Here is a 21443-nt window from a genome sequence, read left to right on the forward strand (position 1 = left end):
TGCTTTTCCGTCCCGTCGCGCAGCCGGAGCCGCGGCTCTGCCTCCGGTGCCGGGAGGTACCGGGGCCTCGCCGTTGGGTCGCGTCCCGGGAGCCGCGCTCCTCGTGCACGACAAGAGCTGAGCGTTTCCCAAAGATTTCCAGGCCGCTTTCCGCTGCTCGCGGACCCGCCGGGAGACAGCGTGTGCTGCTCTTACACCCGGAGCTCTCGGGTGTAAGGAACCAGCTATTTCTGGTGTGGCAGCGATGTGGTGCCTCTCCCCCGGATCTCGGAGCTCACAGCGTCTCCATCAGACTTTACTTTCGAGACAGACTTCAGAATCGAGCCGTGTCCGCGCTCCCCGCCGCCCGCCCGCGCTCGGTACCGAGGCCTCCGAGCATCGCTCGCCCCTCCCGGCACACGCGATCCGCCCCGGGCTCGCTCCCGCAGCCGCGGTGCTACTGCTCTGCGCCCGGTGCCCCTCAACAGGCTGGAGCGGCCGAGCCCGGGCAGCGCGGGAGCTGCCCGCCGCCCTCCGTTTCCTTCACTAGCGCCTGCAGACGCTCGGGAAGGAAAAAGACAAGCGGCCCCGGGAGCAAGCCGTGTCCGCGGAGGTCCCGCCGTCGGACCGGACCGCAGCGCCTCCGCCCGCTCCCCTCCGCGAGGCGGCAGCGCCACGAGAACAATGCCCGCCCGGCCCGGGGCACGGAGGCCGCGGCGCTGCCGCCGCTCCCGCTTCTGCCGCCGCCGCCGCCGCTCCACGTGGCCCCGGGCGCCGCCGCTGGGCCCGCGCCCCCCGCGGCGGCGGCGCCCCCCGCCCGCGCCGCAGCCAATCGCCGCCCGCCTGCCATGTGCCGCGACCCCTCCGGCCAATGGCGCCCCGGGTCACAGACCTGCTCCACCACCGCCCGGAAGCGGCGCCGGGCCCCGCCGCCGCCTCTGCCGCCGTCCCCGCGGCGCCGCGCCAGCCCCGCCGCCGCCGCGGCGCAGGACGGGCCGCCCTGTGTTTCGGGGGCCGCCGCGCGCATGCTCCGCCGAGTGACGCCGCGACTCCATGTGTGAGAAGCGCATTATTTGGCACGGGGAGCCGCGGCGGAGAGGATTAGCCGGGGGATCCCTGGCGGCGCGGAAAAGCGGGCGGCGAGGCGTGGGAGAAGCGAACCGGCAGAGGGGGAGCGGGACCGTTGGCGCCCGGATGCGCGGGGACCGGCGAAGAGGTGCCGCGGCGTGTGAGTTCCCAGATTAAAAGTTCTCGTTGGGTTTATTGTCTTGGGGGAGGGAGGGAGAGGCGGCGGCGGAGGAGTTATTTGTGAGCGGCAGCCGCCGGGGATGCGTGTCCGCTCCCGGGGAAGTTCCGGGAGAGCCCGGCCGTGCGGGCAGCCCTCTCTAACCGGGAAAAGTGCAAAGTCCTGCTGTCCGGCCGCCTGGCTCCAGCCGTGGGGCGGACCGGTTGATTAACGCCTGCCAAGGAGGGAGTTCGTGCCGCTGCCTGCGGCGGGTAGCAGAGGGGGAGCGGCGCTCCCGGGATGCATCCTCGCCGGTAACCGAAAAGTTTGGCGGCGCGGCGCACCCCCGGAGCCCGGGTCCGAGCTCCCCGGCTCGCCGCCGGCTTTTGTTCGGCGCTGGGACGGCAGCCTGCGAGGCGTTTGTTTCGGAAAGTTGTTACGGGCTTTCCGCCGTGCCTGCTTCCTCTTCCTCCTCCTCCTCCTCCTCCGTCGCCGCCTGGGCCGGCTGGCGGCGAGGGCGCGGGGCTGGGAGCGCCCCGGTCGCCGCTGCCCCCCCGCGCACGGCGGCGCCGCCGAGCGGAGGCGGCGGGACCGGGACCGGCCCCGCGGGGGCGAGCGGCCGCCCCGGGCAGCCCCCGCCCCGGGCAGCCCCGGCACCGGCCCGGCTGGCGGCCGCGCTGCGGCCCGTGTCACAATAAGAGTCCCCGCCCGCCCTTCCGCGGCTCGCGGGGCACCGGGCTGCGCCCCCCGCCCGCCCCGCCACCCGCGGGCTGCGCAGCCGCCGCCTACCCCGGGCGGTGTGTCGGTAACGGGGTTATCGGCGTCGGGTGAAGGTCTCGCCGGGGGCCCTGCCCCCGCTGCCCCGGCTTCTCCATTACTGCACGTTCCTGGCACCCGCGGGAGGGGCCGGGCACCGTTTGGCCCCGGCCGGGATAGTCCTCTGGAAGCGGCGCTGCCCCGCACGTGTCCGGCCTCCGAGGATCCGGGAATTGCCGCTCTGTTGGCGGAGGAGCGGGGCTCGGTGTCTGAAAGCAGCTGGCATCGGCTGCTGCTTCCCAACGACACACCTGGGAAGCCCGTAGGTCGGGATGCACGGACTTCTCTGGAGCATCTCCCTACTTTTTTCCTATGTTTATTTTACACTCTCTCTCTGTCTTCCACTTGTCTTTTTCTCTGGCTGCCCAAAGCTCTCCCATTTTCGAACCTTGTGCGGTAAAACCCCCTTTCCCAGGACGGAGGTCCCTAAGCTGATGGATGCATCGCTGTTTGGGAGCACCGATTTCCAGGCGTGGCCCTAATGCTCCTTCCCAGCTTCTTTTGCAGGTGTTTGACTTTCACGGTTCTCTCTCGCTTGCCCGCCTGTCAGTGCAGCTGGAAGCAGAGGTGGCGGAGCTGCTTGTAGAGACAGTTACACAGGAAGTGAAACGAAGAGGGGCCTTTGGGAATAAGAGACATGCCAGTAGGCTGGAAGCTGCCATACATCAGCAGGAGAGCAGAGCGAAACCCTGCTTGCTTCCAGACAAACTATTGACCGGCGTCTCGAGTGGAAGGAGGCGTGGGGAGGAAGAAGCAGGAGCTGTTAGCAGAGAGGACGAGGTGGTAGGGAACCAGAGGCAGGAGCCGGCAGAAGAAAGTAAGAAATAAAGGGATGTCCAGCACGTGGAAAGCGTTTTGTGTGAGGGAACGGTGCGGTGGCTTCTGGGCCTCGTGTTGCTGCGCACGTGTGCTCTGAGGGCACGGCTCTGGTGGCAAACAGTTGGTCTCACTGGATCTTGGGACAGTTCCTGCTGGGATGTGGTGGTGATACCACGCTGTGCGTGGTGGGGAGAGCTACCGTCTGCAGGGCACTGCCCCTGGGATTGTGACACGTACGGAACGGTGTATCGCTGGGCATCACGCTCCGTTACTTGCAGCTGGCGTAGCCTTCGGTGTATCTGGATTGCCAAGCTCTGGACAGAAAAAGGGGTGTGATATCCTGGAGGCAGCGAGGCTCTGCGGTGAAGTATCTCGGACAGGATCACAAAACATGCTGGTTTCAGGGCTGGGAACTGTTTGGTTTGTTTCTTTTCTCCCCGCAACTATCTAGTTTGGAAAGCAGGGACAGCCCTGTGATGGTGAGGCTGTAAAATTGTGGCAGGCTGATGCTCCTCTGGCTTTTACTTGGAAAAAGAGCGAATATGTGAGTGAGTGTGTTCTGTTGGAACTTGGTGTGAGTGAGAAAATGACCAAGTTCTGTGCTTGAAGTAAAACCCACCTTGCTGAACCTCACTGGGGGAGAGTTGTACCTCTGTGGTATCCAGCAGTGGAGTGGGATGGAGGTAGCTGAAAGTATTTCTCTTTCCTCAGAGGAGTAGCTAATGCCATCCCTAACAGCGTTACATAGTCATGAGGTTACATCAGTGGGTGATGATGCAACACTGTTGGCGTATGATGCAGTGTCAGTATGCTAATGCTGTAACTTAATATAGCTGCCTTACGACTTTTTTGTAGTAATTACAGGCCGGGAGTCATCCGTGGAGCTGTTTGAAATGGTTGATTCCAGCAGTGCTGGTGTGCTGTGTGATGTTGCAAGGCTCAGGGCAGGCAAGACGAAGGGTTTGGGTTGTGTTTTTGGCCAGGCGGCAGCACACGTACGCAGGGACGAGGTTTGGACCTTCTGGGGACCTCCGAGCATGGCCTCTGGTTTGAACTGGAGTTATCCCTTTGCTATCAAAGGAACTGTAATTGTGCGGGGAACTCTGGGCTTACTGTCTTATGGTCTTGCACTTCTAGTTCTGGGTGTGCACTTCGTTGGCGCTCCCCATCCGTACGGGCTATGAGCATTCCCACCTTCTTCTGCGCCGCTGCTGCTGCGCTGCTTTTTGGGAGGGGAAGGAGCAGGAGAGAGGCTGGGGGTGAAATAACGGGAGCCAACTCCTGATGTCTTTCGGATGGTGCTGGAAGTACTTCAAAATTAAGTCTAAAATTCATTCAGCTGGGATGAGGCCACGCTGGAGGTCAGCTCACCTTTTCAGTGGTGCCTCTCGGAACGGTGACCCTGTTGCGAAGTCCCCGGCGAGTCGCCAACCAGCTGAAAGTTGCAGTACCTGGTACAAGAAGTTGGGATGGACAGAACTGGTGAGTGGTCAGTGGAGCTCAGGTTTTCTGCTGGGATGGGGCACTCACTTTACGTGTAATTTCTGAGTGGAAAATGCTGCTTTGCTGACTAAATTTAGGATGTTTTCATTGAGCATGTTTTGAACCACAAACTCTTAGATGCCATATCTAGATGTTACTCGCTGATAGTAGGCATTACGTGTACACAGGCGTTTGAAATTTCACATCTTTGGGTGTCAGAACTTTTTTTTTGTACTTACAAGGCACAGATGAACTGTATACGTACAGTGATACGTACCTGTGCGGGTTTCTATCCTGAGTATGGGTACTGCTCAAATAGGTCGCAACAAAAAAAGTTGGAGAGCAAACATGCGGTGTGTGCGTTCCCCTTTGCAATTGAAGCACCTGCTGAGCTCTTGTTACAAAATAAAAGGAAAAGTGAACTGTGATGTGGAGGTTCTTCATTCTTCCTCTTAGAATGACCAGCATTGCAGCCCTGTTCCAGACACTTCTCGACTTCCAACTTATATCTTTTTCATTAATAATCTAAGGAACATAGAACTGCATGTTGTTTTCTGGTTTTTTTTTTTTTGGTTTTTTTTTCCCCTCCAAATGTTCCTGGAGATTGTGGCATCTGAAAATATGGCAGACTTATTTTTAGACTTGGGGAAGCAACGTTTGCTTTTGTGTAATGCTGTTCGTGTTCGAGGGATCGCAGCACAGTCTGGAGACCGGTCTGTGAAGCGCAATGTAGTTAACATATTTTGTTATTGGGGTGGGGGGGACGGCGTGTGAGCTCTCTTTCCTCCTCTTCTGGCATTAGAGACATGTTAAGAGACAAACATGCCACTGATGGACTTGGGAGACTCCAGGACAGCCTCAGTGGTGTTCTTTGAAAGTCTGTTCTCATGGTTTTCATCAGGCTGTCCCTGTGCTGCTTGGTTTAGATTTGTGCCCTTCAAACTTACAGGCTAAAGTTTGGCACTTATATATAGACATTGTGCTTATTTAGGCATTCATATTATGATTGATTCGTTTGAAGACTTGCTTGAGATCCTTTTCTTTCCCCACCCCCCCCCCCTCCGAGCCTTTTCTAGCCTTCCTCCCCTTGTCTCTGTGTTTGTGGTGTCCCTTCACCTGGGGAACTGGAAGTCTGTTGTGTATGTTGACCCTCACTCAGTTAGTGGTTCCTGCTTTACTACTTATGCACCCCCAGGAATTTCTGAGGTTAATTCCTTTGTGATGTTTTCTATCTGCTCAGCCTGAATGCCCTGTGTACAGCAGTGAACTTCGTTGTCAGATGAATGAAACGTCCATTTCCAGGTGGTGAAAAGGAGAGTGAGTTGCCCGAAGCAAACGTTGCAGGACAGGGACAGAGCAGAGGTCAGGGTTTATTAATATGCAGTTTCGTATGTTGGCTTTTTGCTGTTCAGCCCTTCTCCTCTTCCACCCCCTTCCCTGACTGCTGAAGGTGCCGGCGTTTCCGACTGTCATCGCCTTCCATTGTGTTCTTTGGTACTGGGCTTCTTGGTGCGTCAGGTCTCGGGACTCTCCAGTGGGGCACCAGTAAACAGCTGGCATGTGTGTGTGTGCGTGACCTGTTCGGCATCACCTCAGGAGACTGTGGCTACCACGGGGCAGGGAGGAATTCTCCCATGCAGCTTCCCCATCTCTTAATTACAGAGCACCTCTTCCTTGTGCCGGGGCATTTTAACCTGTTGTCCGCTATGCTCCTCTCTTTCTAGTACAAGTGAGGCTGGAAAGCAGCGTGGTGGCCCTTGTTGCGTCAGTGCAGCTCACTCTCTTTGAGTAAAGAGGGCATTTGGAGGAAAAAAATAATCTGATGAGGCCACGTGGGCTGAGTGGGACAAAATCAAGGTTTAGCAAGAAAGTTTTGCCTGCTTTTGACGTGTTGACTCTTAAGGAGAAATGTTTGAATGTGTTGGTGTTTCAACATACTGAAATAAGGCAGAAAGTGGAAAACCTTTGCAATGTCCAGCTGTAGTGATGCCCTTTTCTCTCCTCCTTGTCTTTGTTGCCAGTAGGATTTGACACAGTGCAGCGTTGCGGAGCGAGCGCAGGATGGTGCTGGTCGGCAGTGGGTCAGTGTCTGGCCGGAGCTGTGGGATCCAGTGCAGCTCGGAGGGGTGGTAGGCAGGTGCCAGGTGTTCATCCCTGTTATTTGGTTTTGGAAATTACACGGCACGGGACCAGCTAATGTCCTGTGGTAACTTGTTCTCACCTTCACCTTTACTTCTCTGTCCTCACTGGAGGAGAAGTTTTATTGTGCAGGTCACTTAAACCTCTCCGTGCCTTGGCTATCCCATCTGCAAAATGGGTAGAAGCGTGTGTTACAAAGGAAGCATGCAAAGTGTGGCTTATAACAACAATTCCTTTTATTTTAATCTTCAGCTTTTATCTCTGCAATTATTTGACCCCATCTCCTCTTGTTTTCAAACGAGAATTGCTGGTAGTAGGACTTGAGAAGAGGAGAAAAAAGAGTCGTCAGGTTTACCTCATATTCTGCAATGCCAGTTTGTTGTGTTAGGGAATGCAAACATTTGGAAGATCTGGGAGAGTAAAATTTAACAGCCAGGCACAGACACTGAAGGCCAGACAAATACAGGGAAGGAGCATCACGTGTCTGCAGGGGAGTTGGCAAACCCCCAGCCCAGGGCAGGCAGGGAGCTTGCCCCCGCCTCTCACGATCATTAATTTGGGACTTCGTGTCTTCGTAGGCGATGTGCACAAGTCAGGTGAGGTTTTGAGCTCCGCAGGATTTCTTTCTGTGTATCCCTTACGACGGGCACGTCTGTCCGGGTGGCAGTCGAGTCTGCACTCCATTAACCGAGAGGTGCGGAAGTTTATCACCAGGCGTGTTTATTTTGTCTTTTAAAGAAGGCTGGATTTCAGGAGGCTGTTTGTCCTCCCACCACTGTCCTTCCTGGAGAGCCCTTGGACATCGCTGGGATTCCTTGGGGCTTCTCTGCGGCTCCTGGTTCGTGCACCGAACACACCGATGCGCCGGCCCAGACCTGGCGGGGCCCTCTCCCATTTCGGAGTCGTCTGCGGCTCGGTCGGGCGCTGCTCACGTGAGCAGGACGTATGGAATGGTCTGTACCATGAAAATGGTGGGAGTCTTAAAGTGCTCCAGGAGTTCAAGCCTGTTTAGATATCAAAGAGAATAGCTCTCCGAGTATATCTCGGTCTGTTCTGTTTGTGTTCATTCTTATTAAATTTTCGTTTTTACCCTTTTTTTCCACTCTGAGTTAAGCATTTCAGCCTCTACTCATTCTCCTGTGTTTCCTTTCCTTCTCTTTCCCCTCCGTCCCCCCTTTTCTCTCCCAAAAGAACAACAAACAAAACCCGATGAGTATTTTGCAAGAGTAAAGGAGTTTTCAGGACTGTTTTTGGGTGCCCCTCCAGGTGAGGCAGTTTGGCCACAACTTGCCTCTTCGGAGACGTTGGCAGGTTTGGTGTTCCAGGTGATCTGGCATTAAAGCTCTGCCGGAAAGGCTTTACTCCTGCCGTGTTTGGAAGAAGACTTGGTCTCCAATTCCTTTAACAATTACCAGGTGACTAATGACTTGAACGCAGTTTCCCTGCTAATTTGTGGTGCCCTGTAGTGAACTCCGCCGCGGCATGAAAGGGATCGGCGTGCGAGCGCTTCGTCTGCTGGTTTTGGTGTCTTATGCCTCACCTTCTGACTTGGGCTTGTTCCTGTATAAACACGAATCAAACGAAATTAAAAAGTTATCCCTAGATCTCTCCGGCCCCGGCAGCCCGAGCCGTGCGGATGGAGAGCCGGGAGGCAGTTCCGCCGCGCTTCCAGTCATCCATAGCAATTGGTGCTTTTTGTTGCCCTTGCTCCAGCGGCGTGAATGGGAGCTGGAGGGATGTGAACAAAAAAAAATGAAGCCTATAAAAGAGCACTCCCACAAGGCAGGAGATAAGCCCTGACATGAAGTAAACACCATTCCTCCTCCAGCTTCCAGTATCTTCAGCTGAACGTAAATGGATATTTTAAAAGTCAGCTACCTGAAGGAGTTCCTAAAACACCTTGTAGCGAGGGAAGCTGTGTGGTGTTTTCTTATTTTTGCACCCTGCCAAGGGAAAATAACTCATTACTGTTGGGCTGTGTGAGTAGTGTTGGGTAGTTCGAGTAGAGAGTGTGGAAACAAATATTCTGCCTCACCTGCCGGGAAGAGGTTCTGCCAACTCTTCTTCTCAGAATTACTAATTCGTTAGCAGTAAGTGTTGTTACTCAAACTTCCAACAAAAGTGGGTAATAACAATTAAAAATATGAGATGGTGCCTCAAAAGGGTGTTTACTTTTTTTCAGTCATATTTGGTGGGACACCAGATGAACACAGTGATAGATACGTAAGAGTGAGGTGAGCCCACGACAGCCTATTTTTTTTATTATATTTTTTTTCTCTTCACCTCCTTCTCTGTTAAGTATCCCAAATAAGTAGGAGTTTATGATGGGTCTTTGCATTAAAGTGCCAGATTGCTGGAGCTGAAGGAATAAAGGCTTGTTTTGTAGCTTTTCAATAGGGAAAAAAAAAAAATTAAGCCTTGATTGAGTTTTCAGTTAGTCTTGAAATTGCTTTTGACATGACCTGTCTCATCCACTTTGGGGTACAAATAACTGATTTTACTACGTATAAGACTGTACAAGCTGGCGTTCAACACAGCTTTTAATTTATTTTTTTTTTAAATTCAGTAGAACACTTCCAATTGCATGATGCTGGTTGGCTTGTTTCCTAACTTGATCTACATGGAGAGACTCTTGCCACTGTTGGCTGCTGCAGCTGCATCTCCTGTGCACCAGACAGTTACCCTGCGGCTGAGGCAATTGTTAGCAGCAGGTTTTCTTAAAACAGTTTTTTAATTCCCCAAACGGGACCCAGCACTGGTGCTGAGATGCCATTGAAACAGGGCAAACCTTCTCCCAGCAGCCAAGTCACTTTTGTGACTGTTTCGTAGGGGAAGTATTGCTGAAGATGGTCAGTAGTGGCTTTTCTCTTAGGTTTTTTTTTTTAATGCTACAAATACTGAAGACTTTCCAGGTACTCAAATTAGAAAATGGAATCATTAGGTTTCAGGGTAATGCTGATTTACCTATTGCTATTAAGTAGGAGCAACTTCTTTGCCATAGCCCGTTAGCTGTGCCCACTGTGTTCATTTGCCAAAACAGCCATGTGATCACGAGCTGTGAAATGCTTGCAAGAATTAGAGGAAGTGAACTGGAGGCATTCATATTTAATAGGATCTTAGAAAATCCCGTCTCCAACATAATTAGGTACTGCAGTTACGTGTGTGTCCTTAGCGTTGTGGTGTGTACAAACACCCTGAACCACCTGTTGAGGTTCATACTTGACATAAATCTAAAATTTTCTGGGTTTCATTGTAAAATAGCGAAATTACGTCCGTGCCAGCCGCAGGCACGGTGCTGGTGTTGTGGTCTGTAGGATGCCATTGAGTATGGAGTTCCAGGTTTGCTTTCTTCCCCAGGGAGAAGTGTGCTTTTAGTGCCTTGACTAACTCTATCAATATGGCAGGAGTTTGATGTCTCAGGCCTTTTTTAAATTCAAATTCTCTTTGGTAGTTGGGGGGGAAAGGAAGGTGACATTTGCAATGGCTTTTTCTGTACCTATTCCTGAAAAACAGATGATATGCAAGAAGCAGCTTTTTCTGAGAGGAGCGATCCCCACGAGGAGATGACATTCTCCATAAAACTTGAAAAATAGTCCTTGCCTCACTGTCAGAAGCCCAGCTCAGGGCTCATCCGAGTTGGCTATTAAATGCATAATACTCGTTATTTTTGTTAAAGTTGTGCTCCAAGATAGTAGGTAGCCCGTCCAGTTAAGGCTGACATTAAATTAATATCTTGCAATTCCTGAAAGATTGCTGATGTGTAGGGACTGGTACTGCTCCCTGGGCTCCGACGGCAGGATCGAGCAGGAGGATCGCCAAGGGAAACTTTTTGATTGTTACATCGACAGGTTTTAATACATTTTGGAAATAGTGTTTGTGAGAAAGTTTGGGAATAGTCAAGAAAGAAGGGAAATGAATCAGTGGGATGGAATATGAGGTGGAAGGCATAGTGTCTCTGGTATATAGCACGTGTACGGTATTCTGTGGTGGGAAAAGCTCTAAAATTCTTAAATGCTGAAGAAGGTAAACTTTTTTCTTGCCATCTTTAAGTGCTGCGAGCTCGGTGATGGTGCTGGCTCGCTCCTCTGCGCAGCAGGAGCGCTGGGATCCAGGAGGCTCTGTCCACCTCCAGACTGGGTACCTGCACTCTTTCTTCCATTAGATTCTGGTGAAGGTATTTAAGATTCCTCTGCTTTTTCTCCTTCCTTTAGCAAAGGTATTCAGAAAGGGAAGTATTAATTCCTTTTGCTGGACCAAAAACTGTTTTTAAGCCTGAAGATGGTGGTTTAACAAGCAGCCAGGACTTTGAAGTGATAGAAGTGGCTCGGGGAACAAAAGCTCGTGAATCCTGTGGGTTCAGACCTGATGGGTAACTTGTTTCTGTGAGGTGCCTGAGAATTATGCTGATGAAGACTATAGAAGTAATTAAATAAGACTTATTTTAATGTTACTGATCCCGTAGGATGTTTAGATACGTGAAGTCGACAAGCAGATCCCCTTTGCAAAACGTTGCTGGGTGTAATTGTAACACCTCTGGTTGTTTTCGACCCAAAACACCGTCGTGTTTGAGTGGAAGTTAAATGTTGCTCTACATGAAGCCAGTGAAGTAACCAAGAGTCTCAATTCCGTCTTGCTCATCTGAGGAATCTGCTTTCTGCTCGTTTTGGGTGGAGGGACCCTTACAGGTTTGTTACCAGGAGTTAGGCTGGCTCGGGATTAAAAATCCCCCTCCATCCCACGGGGGACGATGACAACTTTGATTTCCTTTTCTAATGGCAGGACCGGGGGCTAAACATCAGCCCCGCTTGGTGCCCATGTGAGCGTGGCATGTGATGCTCCCTTTTGATCTCCGGCGGGAGATGCCGTGTTTGTGTGCCGAGGCTTCTGAATTAATTAATGCTGGTGGCGGCACTCGGCTTCCCCTGTAAATAGGTGTGGCCGCTGGGCCGCTGCCAAGCTGCCATTTCATTCCCCTATTTGGATTTCTGGATGGTGTCATTCTCTACAACACACCCTCGTTTAGGTTTTCAAATAATACAGTTGGGAAAACTAAAATTGCTGCTACGGAATTATTAGCTTATGGGTTATTAACCTGCTCCTACAACTGAGATTAAGAACGTGTCATTAGTGGAGGGTGGTATCTTGAGCTCCCCCCCTAAAAAAAAAAAAAAAAAAAAAAAAAAAAAAAAAGGTTACTGCTGTGTTTCCAGTAGCTGATGCTGGAGCCAGGTAGGCACAAACCAAATTATTCAGGAGGAATCAAGTGATCACATTTTAGCTGATGCCAGGTTGCCCAATTAAAGCCATTGATACTTGGTGGGCACGAGCTGCCCGCGGAGCACGGCCAGGCCTTATTGCAGCAGAGGAGCAGATGAAAGCAAGGCCCGAAATCTGGCATTCCAGAGCAAACAGGATGCATGCAAAAAGCACATCTTAATCGATGAGGAAAGTAGAACAGATTTTTCCACCAGAGCTAGAAATGACAATTTGCCACCTGCCTTTTTAAAAAAAAAAAAAAAAAAGAAAAAAAATTTAATGTTGCCACTCATTTTAGTCTCAATCTCTCCTATGAGAGATCCAGAGCTTTTCCAGTCTTTGTCCTTGGGTTTGTTTGGCACAGGGTGAAAGAGGTGATGAATTCGTGCCCACATCCCTCCTTCCCTGTTTAATATTCTGCCAAACAGTTCTGCAGACGCATTTCGGAACGCTGCCTCTTTGCACAGCAAAGCGACAGCCCCTTCCTCTGTCAAAAATACCTTCTACATCTGAAAACAGAAGATAGTCACTCCCGTTCCTGAAAAACGTGTTTATACAACAGTCCGCGGAGAGCGGTGCCGTTCGGCGGTGAGATTGCACTCGGATTAAAACCAGTTTGGCGCAGCGACGCGGTGGGGATGGAGGATGGAGCATGGCTGGACAGGCTCGGTCATCCCAAAGGAAGCGTCCGGCCTGCCTGTCCTGCAGGGTCAAAGTCACCGAGCTGGCGTTGTTCGTCTGCACTGGTCTGGATGGCCAACATTTTGGTGATGGGAGCCCTTCGTGCTCACCCCATGAGTCCGGTGGATCTTGGCCATGGGTGAGGATCAACGGAATTGGCCATAAATACAGAGTAGCTGGAAAATAGTTCAATCTGTTCTAGGTATGGAACAAAGAACCCCAGAACCAAACCCCTTGGATATATTTTTAGCTCCCCTTGGTGTTCCCTCCTTCTGCTTAACAGAAGATGTTGTAGTTCCTCTTCTTGAAAGGGGCACTGCTTTGTTCACGTCTGCTGCGTGGCTGCTGTCTCTGACGTGCAGGGTGTTTGTGCTGCTCCTGCGAGTCAGCCTCTTGCAAAGATTTTGATTTAATGAGTCAGGTCTACCCATATAGTAATTACCCAGATTAACTTGGGTCGATGTGCAACAGATGTATAAAACTGTTTGGACCTGGCTCCGATGCAACCTCTCAAGCAGCAGTTTCATCCTTTGACTGAACTCCTGTTCCACAGTTTAAACTACTGCTTGTAAAATTAACGAGAAAAATATTTTCTTTCTATTTCACTTGCGGATTTACTAAATCCTTATCTTACCTCTTTGTTCCTCTGAGTGAGAACATGGCATTGCTCAGATGCTTCTGCAGAAGGGAACACAGCTCTCGAAACCAAAGTGAAACAAAACTGGTCTACCCAAAGGGTTGCTCTAAGGGTAACTTTATCTAGAAATAATCAGCTTTTGCCTCTCATTTTATAACACATTGCTCTTACTTTTATGAAACAGAAGCATCTCGGTACGTCTCCGCGTAGCATCCGTAAACTCTGCTCCCTTTGCCGTGGCCGCTCCAGCGTTGGGGACTGCTGAGCAGGACAGCAGTAACTGGGTGCTCCAGGCTTTGGTTACAGCCAGCCAGATTTACAAGGTCTTGAGTAGCAAGCTTCCTGGAAGGAAAAAAAAAATTGTAGGTAGTGTTGGTTTTTCTTTCTGAACTGCGTTATTGGAACCTCTTTATCTTTGCATCTTCCAGGTATCCACACTTGACTGAATTCTGGCTGATCTCAGTAAAAGCACAGGTAGATGGTGGGACTTGTTTGAGGAGGGAGGAAGGAGCTTGGTGATTCAATTACCACTGAGATGTTCCAGACTGAGGAACGAGAGGAGTCAAAACGCACTTGCACTTTGGTCTCAAAACAGTACGTTTTGATTGCAAAAGATTAGATTATACCAGTGGGTTTTTTTTCAAAAGGTTCAGCCTGGATTTTCTGGAGGAAAATCTACTACGAGGTTTCCTGTTTCCCTGCAAGCTGGTGTAGGTGAGGGGCAGGATTCGAGAGGGCAGAGCAAAGCTGAGCTCTAGTTCTGTGAAATGGGCGTCGAGATCTGCGTGGAGTACTTTGCAGCTGGTGGAATTAGCAGATCATGCTCTCCCGGATCCAGAGGGAAAGGCAGGGTTTCTCCTTGAAGGCCTGCATGCACTTCCCTATGATTTACCAGCCCTTGGTGTATCCCCTTAGTATCCAGGGGAGCACAAACGCTGGAAAATAAGCGTTCTCCAAAAGAAGGGTGTGCTGGGGTGACGTGCTCGAAGAACAGCTGTTGCCATAAGGAGTTTTTTTTTTCTACATCTGACTTTCCGCTGCCGTCTCGAGCGATGCCCGCGCCGGCTGGCGCAGCCCGTGATCCCGTCTACGCACCGGCTTATCTAAAGGGTTACTACGGCCCCTGGTTTCCCTGCCCCGCGTTGATCCGGAGGGTGTAATTCCAAATGCTGTCGATGGCCCGGGAGGGGAGCCGTGTGTTTTATCTCTGGCGCAGGAATTCAGGAGTGAGCGGGAGAGACTCTTAATTTGTAACTGGTTTTATTTGCGACCCGACTTGTGCACAATAACGAGTAGTGGTGGTATTAACGAGTCTGAAAGGAGCTTTTTTCCCTTCCTGCGAGGTGGCACTTTGCTGTAGAGAGGCTAAAACCACAGAGTGGCTGTGCGGGGTGCTCGGAGCTTTCGCCCCAACCTTCAGGCACGCAGAAGTTAAAAGGCAGCGCTTGAATATTTGGAGAAATACCAGCGTGTGCCGGGTGCAGAATGGATTGGCACATTGGTAAGAGCCAGCGAAGTGATTTCCCACTCTGTGATGGTTCCTCGCACGGTACTGGCACGTGCACCATGACTGTTAGGAAGAGCCATTGGACAGAACTTAAATTCTGTTGAGATGTGCACGGGGAGGAACCGGCACGTTCAGAGCGTACAAAAATGCTGAAAGCTGATATTTTGGTGCTTCAAATACCCCGTTTGATACCTTTGCACAGCTTTGAGCTCTCCTCCTAGAGCAATACTTTGAAGACTTTACCCCTGTATTCAAAAATGTTTATGGAAGCCTGAACACACTGGACAGAAGCTACCCCCTTGTCTGTCAATATTTAAATTGAAATGTGACTCCGTTTTTCTGCTGACCAGGTCACTCAGCCTTCCAAAAAGTACAGAAGTTTTCTTATCTCAGTTGTTTGAGGAGGTATGTACAGCGGCACTGCTAAACTCTGCTACCTGTGTCATAGTTTCCATGCTTTAATCTTCTTAGAGAATCCATAGCCTGTCTGATTCTGAAAATGTAATGTTTTTAAAACCCTGGAGACTTGAATTTTACTGGATCCTAATTTTTCTGGGTAGTGGCGATGGGATTCAGTAATATTGGTAAAACTGCGGTCCCCGGTATTCTGATCCACAACTTGCAGCATCGTTTCATAGAGGGGAAAAAACTTGATGAGTGACAAGGTGGGCTCGGAGCAAATGGATCTGATTTCTGTTGAGTTTGCACGAGATGCCGTTCAGTCCGGTGCCCGTCGAATTTCTTGAACGTTTCATTCGCTACAGTTTTTAAAAGTTGCTGTATGGGAACGAGAGCCACAATTCTTGCAAAATGAGACATCAAACCTTTGAAAGAACCACAGTGATAGGGTGTTAAAGGCTTCGGTTTCCTTGCACGGTGGCGGATCCGAGGCAGGACCTACAGGACAGGCCGTGAGCGGTGTCCACTGGCGCTGGGAGAGCCCCGTCAGTGCCCGCGGACGACTCCGTACCTGCGGCTCGCCCTGCTCCTTCTGCAGTGACTTTTTCTGCTGAAGTGCTGTCAAAACTCAGAAGAGCTGCTGCTTGCACAGAGTTTCACTTCTGAATATTAACTGTTGAGTTGCCTGCTTCCTAGGAGGCTCCCCGAACAGATGCTTTAAAAATCGATCCTTCAAAATATCGTCAGAAGTTTTTTAACCTTTTTTCCTTAGCGGTGTGCGCTGCGAAAACCAACTTCCCATCTTGGAGACGCGGGAGAAGGCTGAGCCATGGATGGAGATGGCCACGGAGGGACGGAGCACGGGAGCCAGAGCGGGATCTGGGGCCCGTGGCACCCGCAGCCTCCCCGGGCGGCTGTTGGCCAGCGGTCTGTTGGGTTTCAGTGGAAACTTCCACGTGCGGAATGTGGGTCAGCGGGAGAGGTGGCCCCGGTCCCGCACTGCCGGCGTGCCGTGGCACTGAAGCGGTTAAACTGCTCTCCTGGTGTCCTCGCAAGATGCAAACTATTTTAGTCCCATGACACGAGCACTATGGGAGTTTAATGCTACAGTTCATTAAAAATGGAGGCTGGCCAGAGCTTCGGAAACACGGCTGGGTCCTTGGGCTTCCCGCGTCTGGAGCGCGTCGGGAGGAATGATTTCTGCTGATCTCCCTCAAAAGGCAGGAGCGCTCCGACACGAGGTTGCTGCCGAGCCCGTTCCCGTAATCCTATTCCTCTTTGTCAGGGAAAACTTTGCCAAACGCAGGCTCCGAGGTGCCTCGTGTGCCGTCCTCCAGCAGAGCCAAGCCGGTGCAGAGCCGATGCAGGGAGCATCCTCCCCTCCTCCTGCCACCCTTACTGGTCCCATTCAGCAGTTATCTCTACTAGGCAGAATAACTTCTTTTTTTATTACTATTAATGATTTTTTTTTCTCCCAGCAGTGTTACAACCTGCAGCTTCCTGCTCGCTGCAGTGGTGTCGCGATTACCGGTTACCGCCGCTGTGCCGTAGCGCTTGGCACGACCCGGCACGCGGTGTGCCATGTGTGTTTGTTGCTTTTTGCTCTCCTCGGCGCTGGAAGCGTGTGTTCATGTCCAAGCCAGACGTGTGAGGAGCAGCGTGGAGGTGCTGGTGTATCTGTCAGGTGTTATAGCGCTGTTGAAGGCCCTGAAGATGCTGTTGCAATGGTTTTCAATGGGCTTCTAATTAGAAAAGCATTGAACTAATAGGATGAGCTATAATTAGCAAGACTTGCCCTCTAGATAGCTAATCAGGGACCAGAATGCAGTTGCATATCCATTCATTAAGTTTCTCTATCTGCACTTTTGTAGCAATTTGTTTAACCTGTTGGACCCTTTTGGGGTACTTAAAATAGTAAACCAGAGAAGATGTACTGGGCACGATCTCCCAGCTTTTGGGACAAGGTGATCTCTGAGCTTGCTGGGGTTTGGTCAAAGGGGGACAGTTTGCTCCCTGGGTGGGTGTCAGAGGAGTGACCCTTGACAACCCTTTTCCCCTACCCATAGAGGAGGACTAGAAGCCATCAAGCTGTTGTCCTGCCTTCCGGACAAAAGAAAATAACTCTGCAACTTTTTGAGGAGGGAAATGACTCAGTTCTTGGTGGCTTAGCAGAAATAAGAGGCCGAGCTTCCAAGGAGTCGTCTTGGCAGCCAGTGTGCATCAATTACTGTGCTCCACCTACAGCCCAGCGCCGCTGCCGTCTGCCCCGGGAGCGGACGCCGTGTCAGGGCGCGCAGCCCCGCGCTGCCGAAATTCTGGCTGGTGGCTGATTTCGTTTTGTGCCGCGTTTTACTGTGTCACAGCGGGCTGTGGTGAGGGGCGTTTGGCACGGCTCGTGCCGCGGGTGCAGGTAACTGCCCATCCAGTAGTACAGCAAAACTGGTCGATGTTTTTTCTAACTGACCAGTGTACACTGGCTGTGGGTTTCTTCCCTCGGTGTTTTCATAGAGAGGGAAGGTTTGGGTATCATGCGCTGTATGTACAGGCTCATAAAAGGATTTTTGTGAAGCGTAAGCAAGCGTCGGCCAGCAGAACTTTTTGTGGAGTAAGAAGCAGATAAACACAAGCATGTTCTTTCAGAATTATTTTTCTGTCCTGCCCTGCAGGACAAAACTTCTCTAAGAAGTCATTTCCCCCTTCTTTCCTCTGCTTCATGTGCAGCTTCATGGAAGTTTCTTCAGGGAACAGTGATGTGGTCTCAAGTGGTACCAGGAACAGGGGGACACCTGACTTCATCCGTGTTACGGCATGTGGGTGGTGGTGGTACCCCACCAAAAACTCCGACTGTGTTTAACCAGTGTGTCCAGCTTGACATTAAAACTTGCTCTGATATCTTTGAAGTGAAAATACCAAATTGTCACTAAATTGCTGAACCGATCATGCGTGTGACCATGGTGTCACATCCAAAGATGACTCTTCATTTGCATCTTGGTGTTCCTGCCACTTATTGCCTTCCTGTAGGTAACAGTGGACAACTACTGCGTTGTTGGCTGCATGTTACTATTAAAATGCTCATCTAGGGGCCTGCTGGCGTGTTGGACAAATTAAAAGCAATGAGTTTCTTTCTGAAGATGGTCTTCAAGTGGTGTTCTCCTGCATGCACACATGGACCCGTACTGGTTTTGTCCAAGAAGTAGAATGGGGAGGTGGCACAGTGACTGCTTTAACACTTGCCCAGAGCAAACTCCTGTGGTACCCTCTGTTAGGACCAACACAGGTCTTGTAGGTCTCTTCCTCCTCGAGGGAAACTCAGTTAGAAATGGGAATGCTGGTTCCAGCAGGGGTTTGGGTCAAACCAGAGATGCTGAGAAGCAGTTGGTTTCCTGCTAGAATGTTAACATAAGAAGCCAAGACTAAAGAAATACAGAGTAAGAAAATCAGTAACTTTGAAATATTTTTGCATGTGCTTTTGGTTTTAATCCAAAAGCATTCAAACACAAGCCTGATTTGCAGTTCCTTTCCTTAAAATAATAGGATGCAGTCTTAGAATCATAGAATCACGGAATGGTTTGGGTTGGAAGGGACCTCAAAGATCATCCAGTTCCAACCCCCCTGCCATGGGCAGGGACACCTTCCCCTACACCAGGTTGCCCAAAGCCTCATCCAACCTGGCCTTGAACACTGCCAGGGATGGGGCATCTACAACTTCTCGTCTGTCACATGGGTACTGGTGTTTAAGGACGCTGTTTCGTCAGCGAGCGTGTTTTGGGTGAGGGTGGTGGGCACGTCAGCAGCGTACTCACTGGCGTGTCTCTTCCCGCAGGATCCTCGCTGCAGTCACTTCCAGTCGCTCGGCCCGGTCAGGATCCCACCCGGAACCCATGAACTTCACTGACAGGTAGGAGTTGTGAATGGGATGGAGGACAAGGCGCTGATATTGCACAGACCCCCCCCTCTCCCCCCCGTTCAGTGCTGAAAACGGGGAGGTGGGCTGGGACGGTGGAATTGTCTTCTGGTCTTTTGCACTTCAGCTCCTGCCTTGTCCAGGAGGACAAGGGAAGAGCTGTAGAGGAGCTCTGAGATTAAACTCGGATCAGAACTGGGTTCCTGTGCCTTAATGGGCTTTCACTCAGCACTTACTCCACACTCTGAAGTAGGTAAATCTCCCGAGTTTACTAAGGGACAAAGAAGTTTCACTTCCTTTTAACTGGGCATTCGCAACAGCTGCACGGTATTGTCGGTCTTGAGCAGGAGAAGCAAAAGCAAGTGTGCAGAAAACCCTCCCTCGAGACTTTCTCTGTACGTTTTGATCATTTGTGTGACCCCCAGAAGAAAAATGGTGCATGGAAATGAGATTTCTGCGTTTATCTTGTAGCTCTGGCGACGCTCAGCAGCGCAGCGAGGTAAAGCTCTCCCGATCAGCCATCCGGTGTGTGACGGTGCTCGCCACTGTGTTGTCAAATGGAGCATTTTATAAATACCAATTTAAGGATTTATCCTTTATTTTTTTCCTCCAAAACGTGCTGCCAGGGCTCTGATGATCAATGTTAAGCATTTCTGGTCTTTGCTTTTCATCCTCAATTTTCCTGTTGTCAGTTTTGATGTCTCTGCTTATAGATGTACTCAGTTGACGTACTGTGTTTTACCAGAGTCGCTTCAGAACTAACACTGTGCAAACCACTGATTTTTGGGGGCCTGTTAATTACAGAAGTTGCCAAATCTTATTAAGTAGTGCCATCTTTCATGAGATCAAAAGGCTAAATGGAATCATAAAAACATCTTTTTTAATGGCACCAGTCAGAGGTGAAGGAGTGGAGGTGACAGTGAGAGTAGTAGAGTGTCACACTTGATGATAGTCATGGAAATTTCTTAATCTGCTCTCTTGTTCAGTGAGTTATCACCATAAAACACCTGAAAAGCAGCTCTGTGCAGTCGTAGAGCAGTGTGTGTAAATATTATCTTATTTTGCCAACTCAACTTGTTGTCCAAACACTGCATTTCGAACCATAATCGAAACTGGTATTTAACAGCTGTCCTGCACTGAGGAACCTCCGTGATTTTATTTTTTTTTTTGGTGGTACAAAGCCCAGACATAGTCATTAGCAGACTTCCTGCCCAGTAGTTTCTAGACAAAAATAGATCCATAAAACTTGGGGGAGAATTCAGGTCAAACAAATCCCTGGTGTAGTGGCTGTAAGCAGTACCCTCTGAAAACACCTCTTAAACCCAAAGCAGTGGACCCGAAAATTAATATCATTTTAAAGTTCTCTTTTAAGGAATTAGAGTATTGATTGGTAAATAAGAAAATTCCTTAGTTGCTGAGATCTTTCTTTTGGTACTTTGCCCTTCGTATCCCCTCACACTAGTTCCCTCTCTGATCATGCTGAGGCTGTACTAAATAATTTATGTTGGGTTGAACGTGAATCCAGAGCACGGCACTTCTTGGAGAGGAGAGATGCTGAAGCCAGTTTGGATGGTCTGTGTGCACAGTGAGCCTCCCTTCTCTAAAGTTTTTTAAAATGTGGAAAAAAAAAAAAAACAAACAAGGAATCGCCTGTATTATAATGTTCACAGCATGTGGTGCTGGAAAAGCTGATTGTTGTTGTGACTGAGTATTTGAAGATGCTAATTTTGCTGCTCTTGCATTAAAATAAATGAACCAACCTAGATCCCTCCTCCAGTAAGAGGCATGCATTAAATGGGGAGAGGGGTGGAAGAAGGGGAGAGGATCTGATTACAATCTACGGTGCCGTTACTTAATATTTAAATCTGTTCCCATCAAATAAAAGTTTAAATCAAGTTGTAGCCCTTTAAGTGGAAGGTTTTATTTTTGAGTGAAAATAAACACCGGGTAAACAGTTTTTAATGATTAGTTAATATCCAGGAGGATCGATGCGCCTGGAGAATCCATCCCATGAAGAAAGGCAGAGCCTTTCTCGCCGAGGTGGGGGTCAGACCTGGTGCTTCTGAGAAGAGCTGGTGTCTTTTTGACAAAATGACTTTGATTTCCTTCTGCTCACGGGGTGACAATGAACCGACTCCGTCCTGAGCCGTGCAGTTTGTTCCTGAAAACTGCAGCTATGAATCACGATCCCGGAGCGTGCGAAAAGCTGGCACCGCTTTGCGGAGCGAGCCGGGGAATCTGTGTCGTTGTGCAGGACTGAGGAGCGAGGGTTTGTTGGGCTTTTTCTGTTTTTTTTTTAGGCTGGATACTGCGAGTAAAGGATAGCAACACTAGTAAAAGGTATTTAGGAGGAAAAAAAAAAAAGATATTTTTTTTTTTTTGCGTTTTTCTAAGATCGCCTTGGTAGCGAACGCTTCTCTGAAGTTCTTAGAAAAATTTAGCAAATTACTGGATTGATTTTTACAGGCAGCAGCTCTTTTCCATTTACACAGCTTACGTGTTTAATGTAATCGATGTGGCACACAGAGCTTTCTGTGAAGGGTTGTGAATGCTTCTCTCTTTGTTCCACAGAGCCCCGAGATAGTGGTTAGCCTCCAGA

General features: G+C 50.2%; 1 protein-coding gene across 1 annotated transcript in view; it reads left to right on the top strand.

Moving 5' to 3' along the window:
• The first annotated feature begins 1139 nt into the window (after positions 1–1139).
• Positions 1140–21443, top strand: part of GATAD2A (GATA zinc finger domain containing 2A) — a 49806-nt gene continuing 29502 nt past the window's right edge. Inside the window, exons 1-2 of the mRNA XM_086627682.1 lie at positions 1140–1207; positions 18764–18838. Of these exons, the coding sequence (XP_086483808.1) occupies positions 18822–18838 (17 nt within the window). The 5' untranslated portion in view covers positions 1140–1207; positions 18764–18821. The remainder of the gene's footprint in view (positions 1208–18763; positions 18839–21443) is intronic.

The sequence above is a fragment of the Tauraco erythrolophus genome, chromosome 28, assembly GCF_009769465.1.
Source record: "Tauraco erythrolophus isolate bTauEry1 chromosome 28, bTauEry1.pri, whole genome shotgun sequence".
NCBI lineage: Eukaryota > Metazoa > Chordata > Aves > Musophagiformes > Musophagidae > Tauraco > Tauraco erythrolophus.